General features: G+C 42.4%; 1 protein-coding gene across 1 annotated transcript; it reads left to right on the top strand.

The window, feature by feature from the left end:
- Positions 1-10998: 10998 nt before the first annotated feature.
- On the top strand, positions 10999-17326 carry rnf144ab (ring finger protein 144ab). The gene is made up of 8 exons (XM_030770860.1): positions 10999-11036; positions 11454-11610; positions 11883-11987; positions 12667-12727; positions 14288-14498; positions 15099-15246; positions 15668-15757; positions 17195-17326. The coding sequence occupies exons 1-8, from the start codon at positions 10999-11001 to the stop codon at positions 17324-17326; spliced, it is 942 nt and encodes a 313-aa protein (XP_030626720.1).
- The last annotated feature ends 287 nt before the right edge of the window (positions 17327-17613 follow it).

Raw genomic sequence — 17613 nt, 5'->3', positions numbered from 1 at the left:
GATTACAACAAACAGAGCAGGGTGGCACTCCCTGACTTGATCCTCATAGCGGGCAAGAAAAAACTCCTCAAAAAAACCCAGATGCTGGGGAAAAATAGGAGAAATCTTGAGAAGGAGCACAGAGAGAGGAGACCCCTTATAGGCCAGCCAGGTGTGCGAAAGGTGCCGACCCAGTGGGCAAATTACAAACCACACAGTGATAATGAAAATGAAAACACAACTAGTAGACAGTATAAAAAATGACAAGACAGCATGGGGCTCAGTTGGGGTGGACGACACACATTTAAGTTGTACGTCTTGAAGTGTTTCTGGAGCGGTAAATTCCGCAGTGTCAAGGTAAATATTCTGAACATTATTGAGTTGTTGCTAATTTTTATTGGTAGTATCTCCAGGTATTTGCAGTCACATCGTCTCAATCTGTCTAAGAACATCACCATGAGATCAGAGCAAAGTGCTGCCTTCTTGTATATATGTGTGTATGTGTGCGTCTGCGTGTGTGTGTGTGTGTGTGTGTGGGCGTGTGTGTGTGTGTGTGCCCGCTAAGTACCGGGACCATAATGGAGTAGTCTAATTGGAATGTGGGCGGCACGGTGGCACAGTGGGTAGCGCTGTCGCCTCACAGCAAAAAGGTGTTGGGTTCGGTTCCCGGCCGGGTGGCCAGGGTCCTTTCTGTGTGGAGTTTGTATGTTCTCCCCATGTTTGCGTGGGTTTACTCCGAGAGTTCCGGTTTCCTCCCACAGTCCAAAGACATGCAGGTTAGGTGAATTGGAGACATTTTATACTGTCTACTAGGTATGAATGTGTGTGTGAGTGTGTTTGTCTGTGTGTCTGCCCTGCGATGGACTGGCGATCTGTCCAGGGTGAAACACTGGGACCGCGACCCTAATCAGGATAAGCGGCTTAGATAATGAGTGAGTGAGTGAGTAATTGGAATATTTGGAAATATAAACGTTCACCTCATTCATTTAAGTTGCTGAGTCACAAAAAAAATCCTTCTCGTTTTCAATTACACAGCCTGATTAGCTTGAAATTGACAGGAAAACACCCCCCACCCTCTCTCTCTCTCTCTCTCTCTCTCTGTGTGTCTCTCTCTCACACCTGTGCATGTATAATATCTCTGAGCATCTGTCTCTTTTGCATGATGTGTGAGAGATTCTGTTCTTCCTCTTTTCTCATTTGACTTAGCTGCCATAGCTCTGAAGCCTTTTTGTTCCTGAATCTCTAACAGCAAATCCAACCCCAGTTCAGTTTTCACATGTGATAGAGTCTTTTATCTGAGGGGTTTTTTTCAGCTCTCATTTGTTCGTTTGATCCCAACGATCTCATTTAATGTAGCATTGTTACATACTCGAGGGACCGTGACATTCAAATCAATTTGCATTCATTAAATTTCGTCTTTGTTTTCCTACAGTTCAGATCCTTTAAAACAGCTCCAGCGAGGAAGCGTTTAACGCAGACATAATCTTCTCAAAGCCTCTTTTTTTTTTTTTTTTAATTTGTAAAACCATTCAGTTCCTTCTCTATCTCCGTGTTGGAGTTTAGCAGTCAATATTCAAGTCGATAATCACATCCAACATCTGTGTGATGTTGAAATTTGAAATTTGGGCTTGTTCAAATGTTTAAAGAAAAGCCTTGTTGTCAACATCTGAAACCAACCGAACATTACTTCACTCTTTTGTCATGGAAAAATCTTTATAGTTTTCAAGGTTCAGCTTTAAAAGGAGAATTGTTGCAGCACTTTGCGGGTTCTTTTGTCCTTTGGAGGTGGACGTCTTTTCTTCTTAGGAGGGTAACATGCACAGAGAACAGGAAATGGAGCTATTTCCTTGGGCGACACTCACTTCCTCTGGAGCCTCTGGGTCCACCGTTCTTTTTGGGAAGACTGGGCTGGTCTCCTAACGTAATATAGGAGTGACCTCCTCATGCTCTTTCAGAGGAGAAGAGAGAACACCACCTACATCTTCCTAAAAATCATGTCAGTGCAAGTAAAGCCTGCTCTTAATTCTTTTTAAAATTCCTTACGTGCACTCACACACTCTCTCTCTCTCTCTCTCACACACACAGGTACAGTGTGTTGGTGTTCCCAGTCCTATTCCTAGCAGGCCTGTAGTGTGTTAGGTACTCCCCACCTTTTGTTTTTGGACTTAACACAGTGGAGCCAATCCTCTCTCACTGTTCCTCTGTCGAATCATAAGCCACTCGACTACTTTAAAGAGTTCTCCTCGACTAATCCAGACCTAATGTTACTACGGCTAAATGAAAGACCCTGGTAGCAGTAAGAGGTAAGTTAAGGGTATGATTCCTAATCAAGACAGCTCTCTGACATGGTACTCAGTGCACCCCACTCTGTGATTTGCTTTAAAGACGTGCGACAGCCGACACACACACACACACAAAAAAAAAAAAAAATTGTAAAGTTTCTCTTGATTAATGCGTTAGCTAAATGAATGGTGATTGCCTGGATACGTTAGAATGAGGTCCCTCACTTGGCCACAGAACATGCAGATTTAGGGTAATGCCCATATAACAAGTAGTTAATAATGAGAATTTTTAGAATTGAATTTCATTTGTCTTTTTTTTTTTTTTTTTAGTGGAGCGTCAATAGTCTTTCCAGTCTGTTCTTCTGGTATTTCTGGTATCTGACTTGTGTATTGTCCAAGAGCGTACACGATTTCCTTTAAGATACTTTAACATCAAGATTTGTAACGTTTTTCCTCACTGTTTCTTCCATCATGCCGTTTGTAAGGCCAGTTGGTTCTGGAACACCTGGGCCTGGCGGATCTTCCTTTCTTTTCTGCTTCTTCTTTTTCGGATCATTTTTTCCCTCGGGCTTATCGTGTTAAATACCACTCTGAGAAGGCACTTATGTAAGAGTCAGAGAAAGGAAAATCTTTCATTTCTCTACACAGGACTTTGAATGTATAGTGAACTCTCATCTTGATTCGGGGGGGGGGGGGGGGGGGGGGCATTCTCCCTCTCTCAGCCAGTGCTTTCATTCAACTGTTCGGCCGACTTCTGCACTCATAAAAGAACAAGAGTGTAACTCTACACTGATACGTTTACCTTTCCGCACAGTTCTATATTTTAAATCTCTTCTGCTTTAAACATTTTTTTTGGCTACGGTTGCAAAAGGCACCCTCAATTCCGCTGGACAGTTGAATGAAAAGAGGATATCTTTATTTAGAGGACGACATCTCGCCATCAGTCGTGCTCTCTTAAAGAGTTAATCAGATTGAACCTGGTGACCCAGTCAGTGGTACATCTAGACAGTTCTGGAGAGCGCAGTCTGAGGGTGAGAACATTACCGTCTGTCTTTTAAGAGTGCAGACTAGATCAACCAAAATGATTTTTGATAGACTGAAGAGTGTTTGGGGGAAATGAGTACAGGATGGAAGTGAATAGGGCTTGCTATTTGGTCTTTTTTTGTTTGTTTGTTTGTTTGTTTTTTTGTTTTGTTGTTGTTTTTTGGCACAGATCTGTCATAATGGTGACCCTCAGAGTAGAGCATTGCAGGTTTAAACAAAGAATAGAGACAGTGTGTGCACATGCAGCAGTAGATACAATGTATGAACCCTTCTGTACTGTACATTACTGTAGAGTCTGTACCTAATTAATCAGGTACATTTGACTTCTAGTATTTTTTGTACTTTGGAGTTTTTGATGAAAATTAAAAGCTACAAGTAATTCTTCTACTCAAGTCAATTTTTTTCGAGAAATATTTTTTACTTTTGATGTAACAATGTTTCTCAGATTTTGCAAAAGAGAGTCTTTACCTGCCTGTGATACAAACCAGTGGTATCTGAAATGTAGTCGGAAGGTTCAAGTACCGCGTTTGCAAAAATAAAGAACCAGAGGAAAAGAACAGTAGTTCCAAAAAAGAAATCCTTGAATAAAGTACAAATACAAAATTTATTCTACTTTATGCCCATCAGTGTGTTTGTGTGTGTGTGTGTGTGTGTGTGTTGAGAAAGTGGAGTCAGTTGATTTGTTTCAGTTCATTATTTTTGTACTCTATATTCAGAATCCTTTTATGCATTCCGCTAGATTGTGTCAAATTTTGGACTTAAAAATCGTGAAGGTTAAGGCAGCTGAGTGTCTAGATGCGTCAGCCGTTTCTGTAGAAAAGCCACTGCGTTTCCTGCAGTGCAAAGGACTGGGCCTGCTATCTTTAACACACACACACACACACACATACACACGGAGTAGTCTGTGTGAACCCAGGGCTGTCTAATTTGGTTTTGACCTAGATAGAATATAAATAGACTTTATGTAAGCCTTTTATATGATGTTATGTAATTCTGTTCATATTTTCTTGATGGGATGACGCAGAAATGCTGTCTGTTTTCACCAAAGTCTGCCCGATTAAATGTTGACCTCTGCACGATGCCATTCTGTAGTACTTAGACTGTACTGGTACACCAGTGTACACAGATTGTTTCAAGACCCGTTTCTGCCCTGACTGTCAGTTGAAAATGGAACATCACGTGTAGCAATTCTATGCTGGTCTTGTATTAAGTAGAGTACACAAAGTTAGAAACTGTATTAGAACAGCGGAGTTATCCTGAGAGTTAGTGACTGGCCCTTTCATGTGGATGGGTGGATGGACAGCTGGAGAGACAAACAGATGGATGGATATTACAGAAGTGCAGCTCTATCATGAGTAGGATCTCCATTCTACATCACCCCCCCCCCCCCCCCCCCCACCATAAATGAGCTGTGATTATGTTTTCAGTGCTATTTTCAACGCCCGGATGCATTCACTAACCATTTAGTTTTGAAATAGCTTGTAAGGGAGGCAGCATAGATTATGTTACTAGGGCTTGTTATCAGACACAAAAGAATCATAATGAGGTCTTAGAACTGTGTACCTTTGACATAGTTAGCACACAAAGATTGCAGGATATCCAGGTTGTGTACACAGCTCAGGAGATAAGAGGCATATGTTCTCCAAAGTAAATTTATGAAATGTACACCGCGAAACTACACTAATGCCTTTATCTTCATCAAGCTTGGTCTTGTCTCCTTTTGACCTGAACAGTTGCAGAGTGAGCCCACATGGGCGTAGGAGAACCGCTTGGGTTAAAACCTTGGGTTAAAAAAAAAAAAAGATTTTCCATTTAGTCACATTACTCCTTCTTATTCGTCTTTGTTTGGGTCTGAAGTCTTTTTCCTCATAGCTGTGAGTTGAGCTCTTTTTACACATGATACTCTATTCTGATTGGTCAGTTCTGGATAGTGCCTATTGATTAATGGTCAATGGCTCTCCTATGATTCTGCATGAGATGTAGCCAAGTAGTTCAGCCACCTAACATATGTTGCAGAGTCAAATATTTCAAACCTGACTTTCTGTATTCCCAAAAGATACTCCCTTTCAAACAGCAAACTATATCATTAACGGGAATATGCCATTTAACTTTACACTGTGATAGTGTGTAAGTAGGGGGACATCAAAAGGGCTAACTGGCAAAAACCATTGTTATTATTTCTCTTTGTCAGATTGTGCTATCTTAGTGCTAAAGTGGTCTGCAAACTGTACACCATCTCCAACTGTAAGCATGAATGCATTGTCCACAAGTCACAAGTACATAAAGCAGATAAGATTTTCGCATGGGTTTAATAGATGTTTGATTGTTGAAACACTTGCAAGCATGTTTGTACTAACGGTCACTGTGTTTCTTTTTTCACTTTTAATTGACGTTTGTGCTCTGAATGTCAACGTACCTGTTTACGTGACTGAATATAGTGCGTTTTTCGAAGCCTGTTGTCACGTCAACGTCTCAGTTTTGCATAATAACGTAGGTAACGGCAATGGAATTCACCTCTAAAATGATAAGTCTGGTCATGGTGATAATACAGCCTGTTCATAAACGCCTCATTGTAAATCATAGTTCCTCTCGTCATGATGCGTCTCCTCCCTAATTACCTAATTTCCGAAGCATTATATCAGATATGATGGTCTGTGAGTCTGTGTACTGTGGAACTGTCTCCCATTTACTGGCTGAGATAAATGTGATGTTTGTAGCCCTCCCCAAATCCTGTCATTCTCTTAAATGAATTGAACATTGTGAGCGTTTCTGTGGTAGCAGTTGTTTAGAGGGTAAGGAAGAAGCCCAAGTATGCAGTCTTGGGTTTGCTCATGTTCATTTGTGAATTGCAAATTGCAAAATTCAGTTATTTTCCCTCACTCACTTTTGCTCTGTTATTTTATTAGTTTTGTACGTTTCGGTGAACACAAAAGACTCAGTTACACTGGTGGCGTAGGTGGTCTGTTTTATTTTACCCATCATGCTAAATTACAAAGTGTTTATATCAGTTTAGTTATATAATTTGCCGTGGACAAAATTGTCATTAAGTTAGTCCACATACATACAGTGGATTTGGCAATATGCCCATTCCAGTTAGCAACTAAAAATAGTTGAGCACGTAACTGGACATTATGACAGAATGAAATCACAGTGTGGTGTGACTGAGATCATGTTTAGAGTAAAGTGAAGATTGAGCTGTGCCCACTCTTGTTTTTCGGGGAGGATAAGCAGGGCTTCCTAATGCTGGGCCAAAAGTTTAATGTCGCAGTCGTCGCTCCCATGAAAGGAGATGGCACCACAGACTCTGCAAGCACATTCCAGAGAATGATAGGCCTAAAGCTTGTTCTAAGAGGTCTTCCATGGTATGTTCTGTAGTGTACCTCGACGATGTCCTGTTCTGAGGGGCATTTGTCCAGCTTGGAGGAGGTGTTTGCAAGAATGCAATCACCAGGCTTGAAACTGAATCCCAAGAATTGCCACCTTGCCATGGATCATGTAGTGTTGTTTTGTTTTTGTTTTTTTGGGCCATATTGTCTCTCAGCAGGGTCTGTAACCTGATCCAAGGCAAAACTGAAAAGTCAGAATCTGCCCAACCTCTTTGTCCTCTTTGAGGTAAGAGCATTTATTGGATTGTGCTCCTATTAATTTATCATTATGCTCGTGGGGGAAAAATGTGCCCTTTAAATGGACAGCTGCACTGTTCAGCTATCTGAAGGGTGAACTGTCCACCGCTTTTGCTGTAGCATTCCCTGACTTCAGTGTGCCTTCCAAAGTTTACACAGATGCCTCTGAGGATGCTGTCAGTGCTGTGCTGGCACAAGATAGAGGGGGGGGGGGCTTGATCACATAATGACATATGCTAGTCAGGCACTTAATCTCACACAGATGCGTTGGTCCACATTTGAGACTGTGAACAAAAATCAAGGGAGTCTGCCCTCTTTACTGTCTCTGTCTTATTATGCTTCTGACATTAAGGCCTTACAGCTGGCTGATCCATATATTAAGACTGGGTAAAACTGGATGGAGGTGTCACAGAGGCCTTCATGAGAATGGCAGAGATGGGCCTCCCACTGCCTGAGGAAACTCTGGACTTAATTCAACAATCTGTCGATCATTGAAGGGCTATTGTTTTGGTCAGTCACCTATTCCGTCACTGGAGACTGACTCACTCAGATTATTGTCTCCTTTTCTCTCATACCAAACGTTCTATTGCCCGCTCACGGGGGCTGGGACTGCCCATTTCTCTTCTGAAAAGGGGAGCGGGTGTGCGAGTGGACAAGACAAATCTGCTACTGGCCCTCCATGTCCAAAGACATAAGGAACTGGTCTGAGTATTTAAAAGCTCTCTCCATTTGGGAGAATGCATGCCGATATCTCAGAGCTTCCTGTGACAGCTTAGGGCAATGTGCTGGTAGTAGGAGACTGTGCAACTACTGGTTCGGTCTGTTTAGGCAGAGCATACAAGTTGACAACAGTGTTTGTTTGAAGACTATGTCCTAATGCATGGCTTTCCAGAGTCCGTATACTGTGACCGGGTCCATCAGTTTGAAGCGGAATCCCTTTGGGATCCATCTGCTTGAGACTAGAACAGCATGCACATGCTTTGACATCCCCAGTCAGATGGAATGGTAGAGCGTTTTAAGTAGACTTTGATCAGTTGTGTATGATTCTATTGGACTATGGGGAAGAACGGGATGATTATTTGAAGCAGGAGCCTTTTGCTTACAATACCTCAACACTCACCAACACTCATTTCCCTCCCTACTTCCTGACTCATGAACAGAAAGAAAGGTTCCTGCTATATGTGCTGATACCTACCTGTTTGTTGCAGTCACAGAAGTCAGGATCTCATGCTGAGTTAGTTTCATCATCGGTGGAGAAGTTGTAGTCTACCTCCTGCAGTGTCAGAATGTGTGGTGCCGAAGCTCACGGACGGCTGAAATTCTGTCTCCCATGAGAGGGGAGTTAATCACCAGCCCTATGGCAGTGGGTTCTGTGGTGTGGCTCAGTAACCCGGTGGACAGTCTCATGGAGCCGGGCCCCACTGTAAAGGGCCTTATCAGATTGCACAAATGATGGAGTCATGCAGTATACCAGGACAGACTTATCGTATCTTATACTACTGCATTCCTTTAAGGAATGTTATCACAAGCTTATCGCCAGTCCATTGGACACTGACGAATGAGAGCAGAGGAACATATTTCAAATATGGCAAGCCCTTTGGGGAGAAACGGTGTTCAGTACACAGATGCGTAGGTCAAACCTACTCCACGAACAACAAACAGTTCTGTCACAGTTTCGCGGTCTGTTACATGTGCATTTGTATAAGAAAAGTGGGCCATGGTCTTTTGAATGGTTAGCTAATGCTTTCTCACACACAGAAATCCGCTGGTGTGCTCTTGAGCAAAGATACTTGACCCAAAAATATGACTCAAGATGTGAGCGATCTCTGAGATTTATATTTAGGTACGTTAGCGGCTCTTGAGTGACGGCTCCTGAAGAATATTTTTTACTGCTTCCGTTTCATTAGTTCTCTGTTCCTGAACACTCTGTCTCCAGCAGCCTCTGTACAAGCCTTCAGTTAATTAAGGAAGTTTCATTAATGTTTCATCTTGACCCTTTGCATTCTTACCTGAAAACTAGGTTTGATGCATTCCTCTGGGACATCTTTCGAAGGAAGACTGTGGTGCTGAAAATAGGGGGGGAGGGGGGGGGGGCGACAGTGGATGTTTCCTTGCAAGTTTTACATTCTTAACTGCCATGTGTTGAGCAGAGGAAGGAGATTTGAGTTGTTTGATTTGATTTCATCGCATTCAGTTGACCTGTGGCATTCTCTTGACCTCCAATTTGACCTGACATTCCCAGCACGAGACACATCATGATGAAATTTTTCTTTCTTTCTTTCTTTTTTTTTGTTGATTATTTTTCCAGACATGGTCAGCACAATTCCCATTATTATTTTACTGCAAGCAGGGACTGAATGTTCTCAACAATGCTTTGTGTAAGTGTTCTCAGGTCAGACATGAATAGACCAGCTTTATATACAGGCTGCTCAGACATCCTCTGTTCTCCACCACTCCACCAGCACAATGAGAGACTGTGTATGCTCTTAACAGACGCTCGCACATTTCTCCGTCTGTCTTTCTGTCTGTCTGTCTCTCGCTCTCTCTCTCTCTCACACACTCACACTCACACACACACAGACCTCCTCTGCAGCCAAGGCTAATGAAATATTCAGCAGAAATTTCTTACTCACGTCTGCCCCTGGCCGGAGGAAGGAGTCATCTGATGGGTTGGTGAAGGATTTGGATCTTAGCGTCCAGATTTAGGCAGACAATAGGAGTTATAGGTTTATGCTCATGTAGGCTGTTTCTGCAGCACCATCGAATTTCCTTCTTCACCGTCCCACTTGTCAGATCTCTTGAATCTGTCCATGAAGCCTCTTATCACGGTCAAGGTTAGACACGAGCATAATACAGTATTTTATAGCACAGCGTTTCTCCCTTCTTCAGCTGTTTGAACCCTCTTCATGACAGGGTTTCATTCATGCTCACTGGACTGGGCTTGTTCCCCGATTAGCCAGCTGGGGACTAGGTTTGTTTTTGAATGGGTTTGTTTGAATCAGGTCGGTTAGAACAGGAGGGTGGTGAGTTGTGAAATGTGCTGTTCATTGAGTCCCCATGATTGCAGCTGAGAATTTAAACTAAACTAACACACACACACACTCACTCACTCACCTCACACTCTCTCTCTCTCTCTCTCTCTCTCTCTCTCTCTCTCTCTCTCTCTCATTGATACACAGATGCTTTTTATACACACTTGCTCAAATAGTTTAGAGAGTATATACCAGGGCCTTTCATGTCTGCTGAGCGCTCCAAGCGAATTGAACTGTTTGAGGCAGCGCGTTTTCTCTAAGGGGAGTCTGTATTCTCTCTGGCTCTCTTCAGTACGGGGGATGAGTCCGCTGCGTCTGGGCAGCGTCTTCTGTACTGCAGGGTTTCTCCCGTGTAGATCCAGCTATTGGGCTCCTGCTGGTTGCTTAGCAGCCGCCCGGGGTACGACTTCTGAAGCACATGTTGTTGAATGATTTGAGCCTCTTTCCGGAAGACTCTTCGGAGGACAAGAAACAGAAGAACGGATGTGCTCAAGGCTCTTAATTTTTTTTTTTCTTTCTTTCTTTCTTTCTTTCTTTCCCCCCCCCCCTTTACTCTGAACACACCACAGCTGTGAATGAATGAGAGAGGGACTGTCCCATTGGTACCCACAAACACACACAGTGCAACTGTGTTCACCTCAGATCTCCAATGAAAAGCAAATAAACAAAACAATGGATGATTGGATAATAATGTTCTGGGATTTCTGATACACATTAAAAAGCTGTATGTTTTTCTGCACTCACTCACTTGTTGTAGAGTATTGTATGTCTCAGAATGACATTAGTGTACCCCACCCTCCTTTGTGTATGAAATCCCTAGTTACCCATGAGCTTATGAGTCTCGCCCTTACATAGGCAGCCACCTCAGCATTGGTGAGTTAGTCTCAGTTAGTTTCCAGTACATGTGAAGCCATATTCCAGGGACTGCTTACCATCTCCAAGCCACTTAAACAACTAGAAACTATTCATTCAGCAGTACTTTCATCCACGTCGACAAGCTACCAAGCGACCCTGGTGGACACACCCACTCAAGGGAACATGGGTAATTTAATTCCCCCATCTCCCCCCTCCAGCAGGTGCTCCACAGATGCATCTCTGTGTACCACTTAGTGGGAGGCAACTACAAAAATGACTACATAACCTTGAGGCTTAATTCAAATTGTCTTAACACTTGTATGCAATCTACTAAAGTGAGCTTTTCACAAGGGCATATGCAATACCTGCGCCCCTGGTTTCTCTTACTAGAGTCTCATAATCACAGCTTTATTTCTGTGGTGTGAGAAATCTTGTGTGGAAATAACATTTTGTGTGTGTGTGTGTATGTATGTATATATATATTATACATAAACATATATAGATATAGATATAAATATATACATGTGCGCACACGCACAGCCTTTTTCTTTTCCTAGTTGGCACAACTGTGAAGCCCCTATGTCGGTTACTGGCCTGATTTGTCTGGATTTATCTGTGTGGTGTTGTTGTTGTTTCAGAAGCTCTGAGTTGGGCAGAATGAGCAGTAAGGACATGTATTCTCCCAGCTGGGAGGTGAACACAGACCCACTCTTCTCCTGCAAACTGTGCCTTGGAGAATTTCCCCAAGATCAGATGAGCACCATCTCCCAGTGCCAGTGTGTCTTCTGTACTCTGGTCAGTCTCACACACACATGCACACACACATACTGAAAACTGTCAGTCTACTGTATGTGTCTGTTTGTGTGCCCATTCTTTATATATATATATATATATATATATGTGTGTGTGTGTGTGTGTGTGTGTTTATGTTTGTGTGGGGACAGGCCTGAGATCAAAAGTGACCGACATAAAAACCACTTCTCTGTCGACTTGTTTTCTTTTAATAGCAGGGATTGACCCACATGTGTTAATCATCTTGTTTCAACTGAACTTTTTTTTTTTTTCAGTGTTTGAAGCAGTATGTGGAACTTCTCATTAAAGACGGATTGGAGACGGCCATCAGCTGTCCTGACTCAGCCTGCCCAAAGCAGGGACACTTACTAGAGACCGAGGTAAAGCTCTCACGCCCCCCCCCCCCCCCCCCCCCCCCCCCCCCGCCCCACAACCCCACTGTGTGTGTTTAATTAATCACAACCGTCTTCCACCATGAAACCGGACACAGACGTATGAAAGTACGATAACATACAGAGTAAATTACATATGGCAGAGAAGACGTTAAAACATTAGGATACAGGAATGCATTTAAAAAACCCTTATTCGTTTCCAACACTGGTTGGTCATTAACTGTAAGTAAATGGTGTGACATATCTCATTTATCATATACGCATTTAATCAATAGGAGACTATTATTAGGGATATCAGTTTCCTGTTAAGACAGAGGTGATATCCAAGACATGCTAAAAGACAGACAGATTGCGTGTGTGTGTGTGTGTGTGTGTGTGTGTGTGTGTGTGTGTCTGGGGGGGGGCGTGTAAACTTTTGAAAACTTTAATCATGATTACCTGTCACCAAGTGAATAAGTTCCATCACATTACATAACAAAACTGTTAAGTTTTATTTTAAGGTAAACATTCTCAGAAAAGAATGGGCTTGAGTGTTCCTGCATTGTTCCTCTCTTTCACTCTGATTTGCTATGGCTTTAATAACATGACACGTTATTTGCGTTACTGAAGCTCATAAAAACTTGAAAAGCTTTTTCAAACGTTCTCTCCGTGTCTGTCTGTGCTGTAGATGGAGTGGATGGTTCCTGCAGAAGCAATGCAGCGTTATAGAAGAGTACGGTTTGAGCGAGGTGAGAGACCAATTAATCTGCCTATGAGTTCAGGTCACACTGAAACCTCTGTCAAACAGCCAAGGCTTTGGTTAATCGTCAACAGTCAACAAATTGATTATCAGTGGCTTTTAACTAGCACATGTTTACGTCCCACCATGAATCCAGACTCACCGAAAACTGCGATCTGGATGATGATGTCCTACATTTTAGCAACTAATTCGACAAATTACAAACATCATCAGATTGCTAAAGAGTGAAACGTGTAATGGTTTACAAAGTTTGTTTAACTATTTTTCTGTAAAATGACTTCTGTCGTCAGCTCTCGGGTGAACTCACTCATGTAACTTCAAGACTTTAAGAAACACAATATGTAAGATGACTCGTAGTTTAGCATCTGGCTAACTCAACAACTTAAGTATTTCAGAAATGTAACTTGCTTGTTTGCTTATGGGCATTCAGATCTTTTAGACTAACCGTGTTTTATTGTTGACTTCTCCCACTGTATTTTACTGTTGTAAATGCAGTAATGAGTACAGTTCACCAGCACCAACCCTTCTGATTATCAGAACAAAGTGGCAATGTGGCTGAATTTTAGATGAGTCGTGAATGATAAACGAAAGGTCAGTTTTGCTGGCTAAATCATTCACAGGCCTGGAATTTTAAAGTGCTTCTCCGTGGCCCTGTTTGAACCTGGTTGCGGAATAATAAAATCTGGAATGGAGGTGTGGAGACAGTACATTTTCTGCATCTCAATCAGTTCTGCTTTAACTGGCTTTGTGTGGGTGCTGTTTCACATGGCATCGTGTTCCTGAGAGCAAAAAAAACCAAAAAAAAAACCCTTTACCACTTGACATCTGGATCATGAATAACATAAGATTAATTTTAATTTAATATCCGATGGTGTGATCACAGCAGGAGTGTTCAGTGTGAAAATGTCTCTGCTGAGGTAATGAGCTAGGATAAAAGAACAGGACACAGTGTAAATTTAGATCCATTGTTACGTATGTCTGTGGTCTCAAAACTAGATACAGTCTTCTCTATGACTGCGGCCTTCACTCTAGATTCGATCTTCTGGATGAGTGCAGTCTAAACTCTAGATTCAGTATTACCCTCTGTCTGTCATCTAAACTCTAGATTCAGCCCTTTGTATGATTGTGGTCTGTACGCACTTTGGAGTAACCCAAGTAATCTGGTTTGCTACACTGACAATACCAAACTAAATTACTGTCAAAAAAAAAAAAAAAGGTTTTCAGACATGCTGAAGAAAGTACAAATGAAACAACCATGTTTTAGACAAAACATGAAAAAAAAATAAAATCCACCAATACGCAGCGTGGAAACATCTCACACACATTTTGTGGTAGATAAATTTAACTGTAACTCTATTTGCTATCCTTGCACTGACAGTAATTAAAAGTAAATTACAAAATCATTTTGTAATGAGTTGTAGCACATGCTGTCGGACAGTAGTCTGGGCAGTGTATGCCCAGAAGAACGCGTTTTGAATGAGTTAAGGGGCCAGTCAGTCTGGTTGATGTGCTAGTTAAACTGCCAACCATTGCCTCGTCTGTGTGTTAGAGGTGCTGCTGGACCCCTGTCGGACGTGGTGCCCGTCTCTGTCGTGCCAGGCGGTGTGCCAGTTGAAGGAGTCGGACGTGTCCGTCCCACAGCTGGTCACCTGCTCCGCGTGCCATCTTCAATTCTGCTCTCTCTGCCGAGAGGACTGGCACCCGGACCGACCGTGCAAGGAGAACCTACCCATCACCACGTTCCTGCCTGGGGAGAACAGGTGCGTCTGAGAGTCCCACCTACACTGCATTTTGTTTTACTCGCACTTAGTCTGTTTTATGCTGTAAGACGGTCAGAATTATGCCAGTATCCCATAACATTTCTATTTTAAGTGCATAATTTTTCCTTTTTTTTTAAAGACATGTTAATATTTGGCTGGACGGGACATTTCTGTTCTAACTCAGTATCAACACACCTGATTCAACAGGTCTGCTACTCAGCTGCCAAAAGTCAGGGAATTACTCTCTCAGAGGTGTGCAAATGCAGGACTTAGAATGGACTCACTGCTGGCCAAGTCAGACATCCAGCCCTAAGACTGAGAAACAGTGTATTTCAATGGCCAGGAAGAGTCATCATCCAGCAGTAGTCTTTGGCTTTAACAGAAATCACCTGTGGCTGACTACAGTAATACAGTAATCTGAAGTACTGCTATAGGAGAGGGTGTTCTTCACTGTGGATATTAGGATGATGCCATGCAGCGGCTAGGTTCAAGTCCAAAGCCTGAATTGTTGGAATCGCATAATAATAAAGAAGCAAACATATTAATATGGTCTATGGTATTAATATTAATATGGCACCCCCCCCCCCTTTCCCCCAACAGCTCCATCCACAAAAGTGAGGATGACGAAGCTTCTATCAAGCGTTGCCCTAAATGCAAAGTGTTTATTGAGAGAGACGAAGGCTGCGCTCAGATGATGTGTAAAAACTGTAAACATGCCTTCTGCTGGTACTGCCTGGAGTCCCTGGACGTGAGTCACGTACACACAGACACAAACAGTTTTACCTCTAAGCTCATTAGATCAGTCAGTCAGTAAATCCCATCTTTCGTTTGAGAATAGAAGCTTTCCAGAAAAAAACTGTGTCAACGAGTACAGTGGTTTCCCAAGTTACTGACACTCGGGCCTAATAATAGCCGAGTAAATGTTATTTCAAATACAAAATCACTGCAAGTAGGAAACATCTGGGGTCCACCGATACCCAAACGTTATATTTTCTCATTTAACCAAGGCCACATTTCTGAGAAAGAATCCATGTTCTTTTCTCCTGTTTTTCCAATCTGTTGGCTACTAATTCTTAACGAGCCGTTGTGAAGAACAGACGCTCCTTAACATCTGCTTCAGTGAGGGATGAACTCTTGATGTGTACGGTTATTATCCTCTCTTTTGACAGGATGACTTCCTGTTGATCCACTATGACAAAGGACCGTGTCGTAATAAACTGGGACATTCCCGAGCCTCCGTCATATGGCACCGTACTCAGGTACACCGCACAGTCGCACGCCTCTTACCTGGATTCAGTTAGTGACGTGTCACCTCAACCTCAATCAAAACTCCCTTTAGCAGGCCAGCAAAAAAAAAAGAAAATATATATATATATATATATATATGTATATGTATATGTATATGTATATATATATATACACACACACACACACACACACACACACACACACATATATATATATATATATATATATATATATATATATATATATATATATATACACATATATATATATATATATCTTAACCGAAGGAAAGGATCATGCTTTATATTTGATATTAAATATCTCTCAAGGTGTTAACTAAAGGCTAAAGTGTGTCTGTTGTCTTATGTTTTAAAGAATAGCAATAACCTCATTGCCCCCTTGAGATCAGTAAGGTAAAACAGTCAGTCGATGTAATGATTACCTCTACTGTGATAGCCCAGGAGGAGTAGACCAGTGCGTTCACGTTCAGGGTACGCTGATGCAGGTTATCGTATTTAAAGGGCTTCGTATGACTGACGGAACAGTGATGTTAACTGGAGGCTCCCGCCCCCGTAAGGCCAGTGACAGATCTGGGAGAGAGGTCTTTTTTGACAGGCTGACTGAGCAGCGCTCTGTGACACTGGGACAAGACAGGAGATCGGAGCTTAAGCTATTTAATCCCCCTCTCTCACCACTGATCTGCTAAAATAAGGAGATTCTCCCTCTCTCTCTCTCTCTCTCTCTCTCTCTCTCCCTCTCCCTCTCGCGCTCTCTCTGCCTCTTCCTCTGTGTCTGTGTTACTGTATTCTTAAAAAAAAAAAAGAAAAAAAAACCAAAGCTAGGTCTCATCCCACAGGCTTGCTACTCCGATCATCAATATTGCAGAGACTTGCTGAAAAGAAAAGCCCTGTGTTACTCTGCAGTGTGCCACACTGCTCACATGAATGCTCTCCAAACGAGATTTAGTGGGTCCGCACTGGATTCTTTTGTAGTAACATAATTAGTTTTATGAAATGGGAATGTAAGATCATCATACAACATTTACTGGATAATAAGGAATGGCCCACTAATACTCACAGGAATTTTGTTTCTGTTCTTGTGTTTAGAAGAGGTTAAGAAACACAAGGGTAAAACTCTTTATACATTTTCTGAGGGAGCTGTGAGAGCGTTCGTATGTTTTTAACTGATGACGGATTGTTTAGTAATTGCTGCCCCCTAGTGGCTCTTATCGGAACACTACACTATTCATGAATGAAAAGGTGTTAAAACTACAACGGTTTGTGGTTCAAATACCCTAGAAAACTGGACAGTCTTTGATTGTGTGAAAAGTGTGAAAAGTCTGCCCTTTCCGCTTACTAGAAACAGAAAATTGTTTTAGCGCATATACGAAGGTAGAGTGTAAATCTCTCCCCCCCTCTCTCTCCCTCCCTCGCTCTTTCTTTCTCTAGGTTGTGGGCATCTTTGCCGGCTTTGGGTTGCTCTTGTTAGTAGCGTCTCCACTGCTTCTTCTGGCAACTCCGTTCGTGCTGTGCTGCAAGTGTAAATGCGGCAAACGGGATGATGACCCTCTGCCAACCTAGAGGACATCGGGCACACGATGAATGGTATTCCTGGTGGTATTAAGAGGAAATGAAATACTTCTCCCATTCCGCCTCGACAGCCTGAGTGAAATTTCATACTCGTCGTCGTCGTCATTCAAGCGCAATGCCGCGCGCTTGATGTGTTGCGTTCACATTTTGACGAGTCCACGGAGCCGGGGGGAAACGGAGAGAGTCATCGCAGAAGGTGGTCTTTAGTATTTGTAATATAACTGGTGGTCTCTGGAGTTAGTGGTGATTCGCCATTGTAAATCACAGTGGTATGTTTT

The sequence above is a fragment of the Chanos chanos genome, chromosome 4 (genome assembly GCF_902362185.1).
Source record: "Chanos chanos chromosome 4, fChaCha1.1, whole genome shotgun sequence".
In the NCBI taxonomy this organism is placed as follows: Eukaryota; Metazoa; Chordata; class Actinopteri; order Gonorynchiformes; family Chanidae; genus Chanos; species Chanos chanos.
Note: the sequence above shows the minus strand (reverse complement) of the source record. Positions and strands in the feature narration are given on the sequence as shown.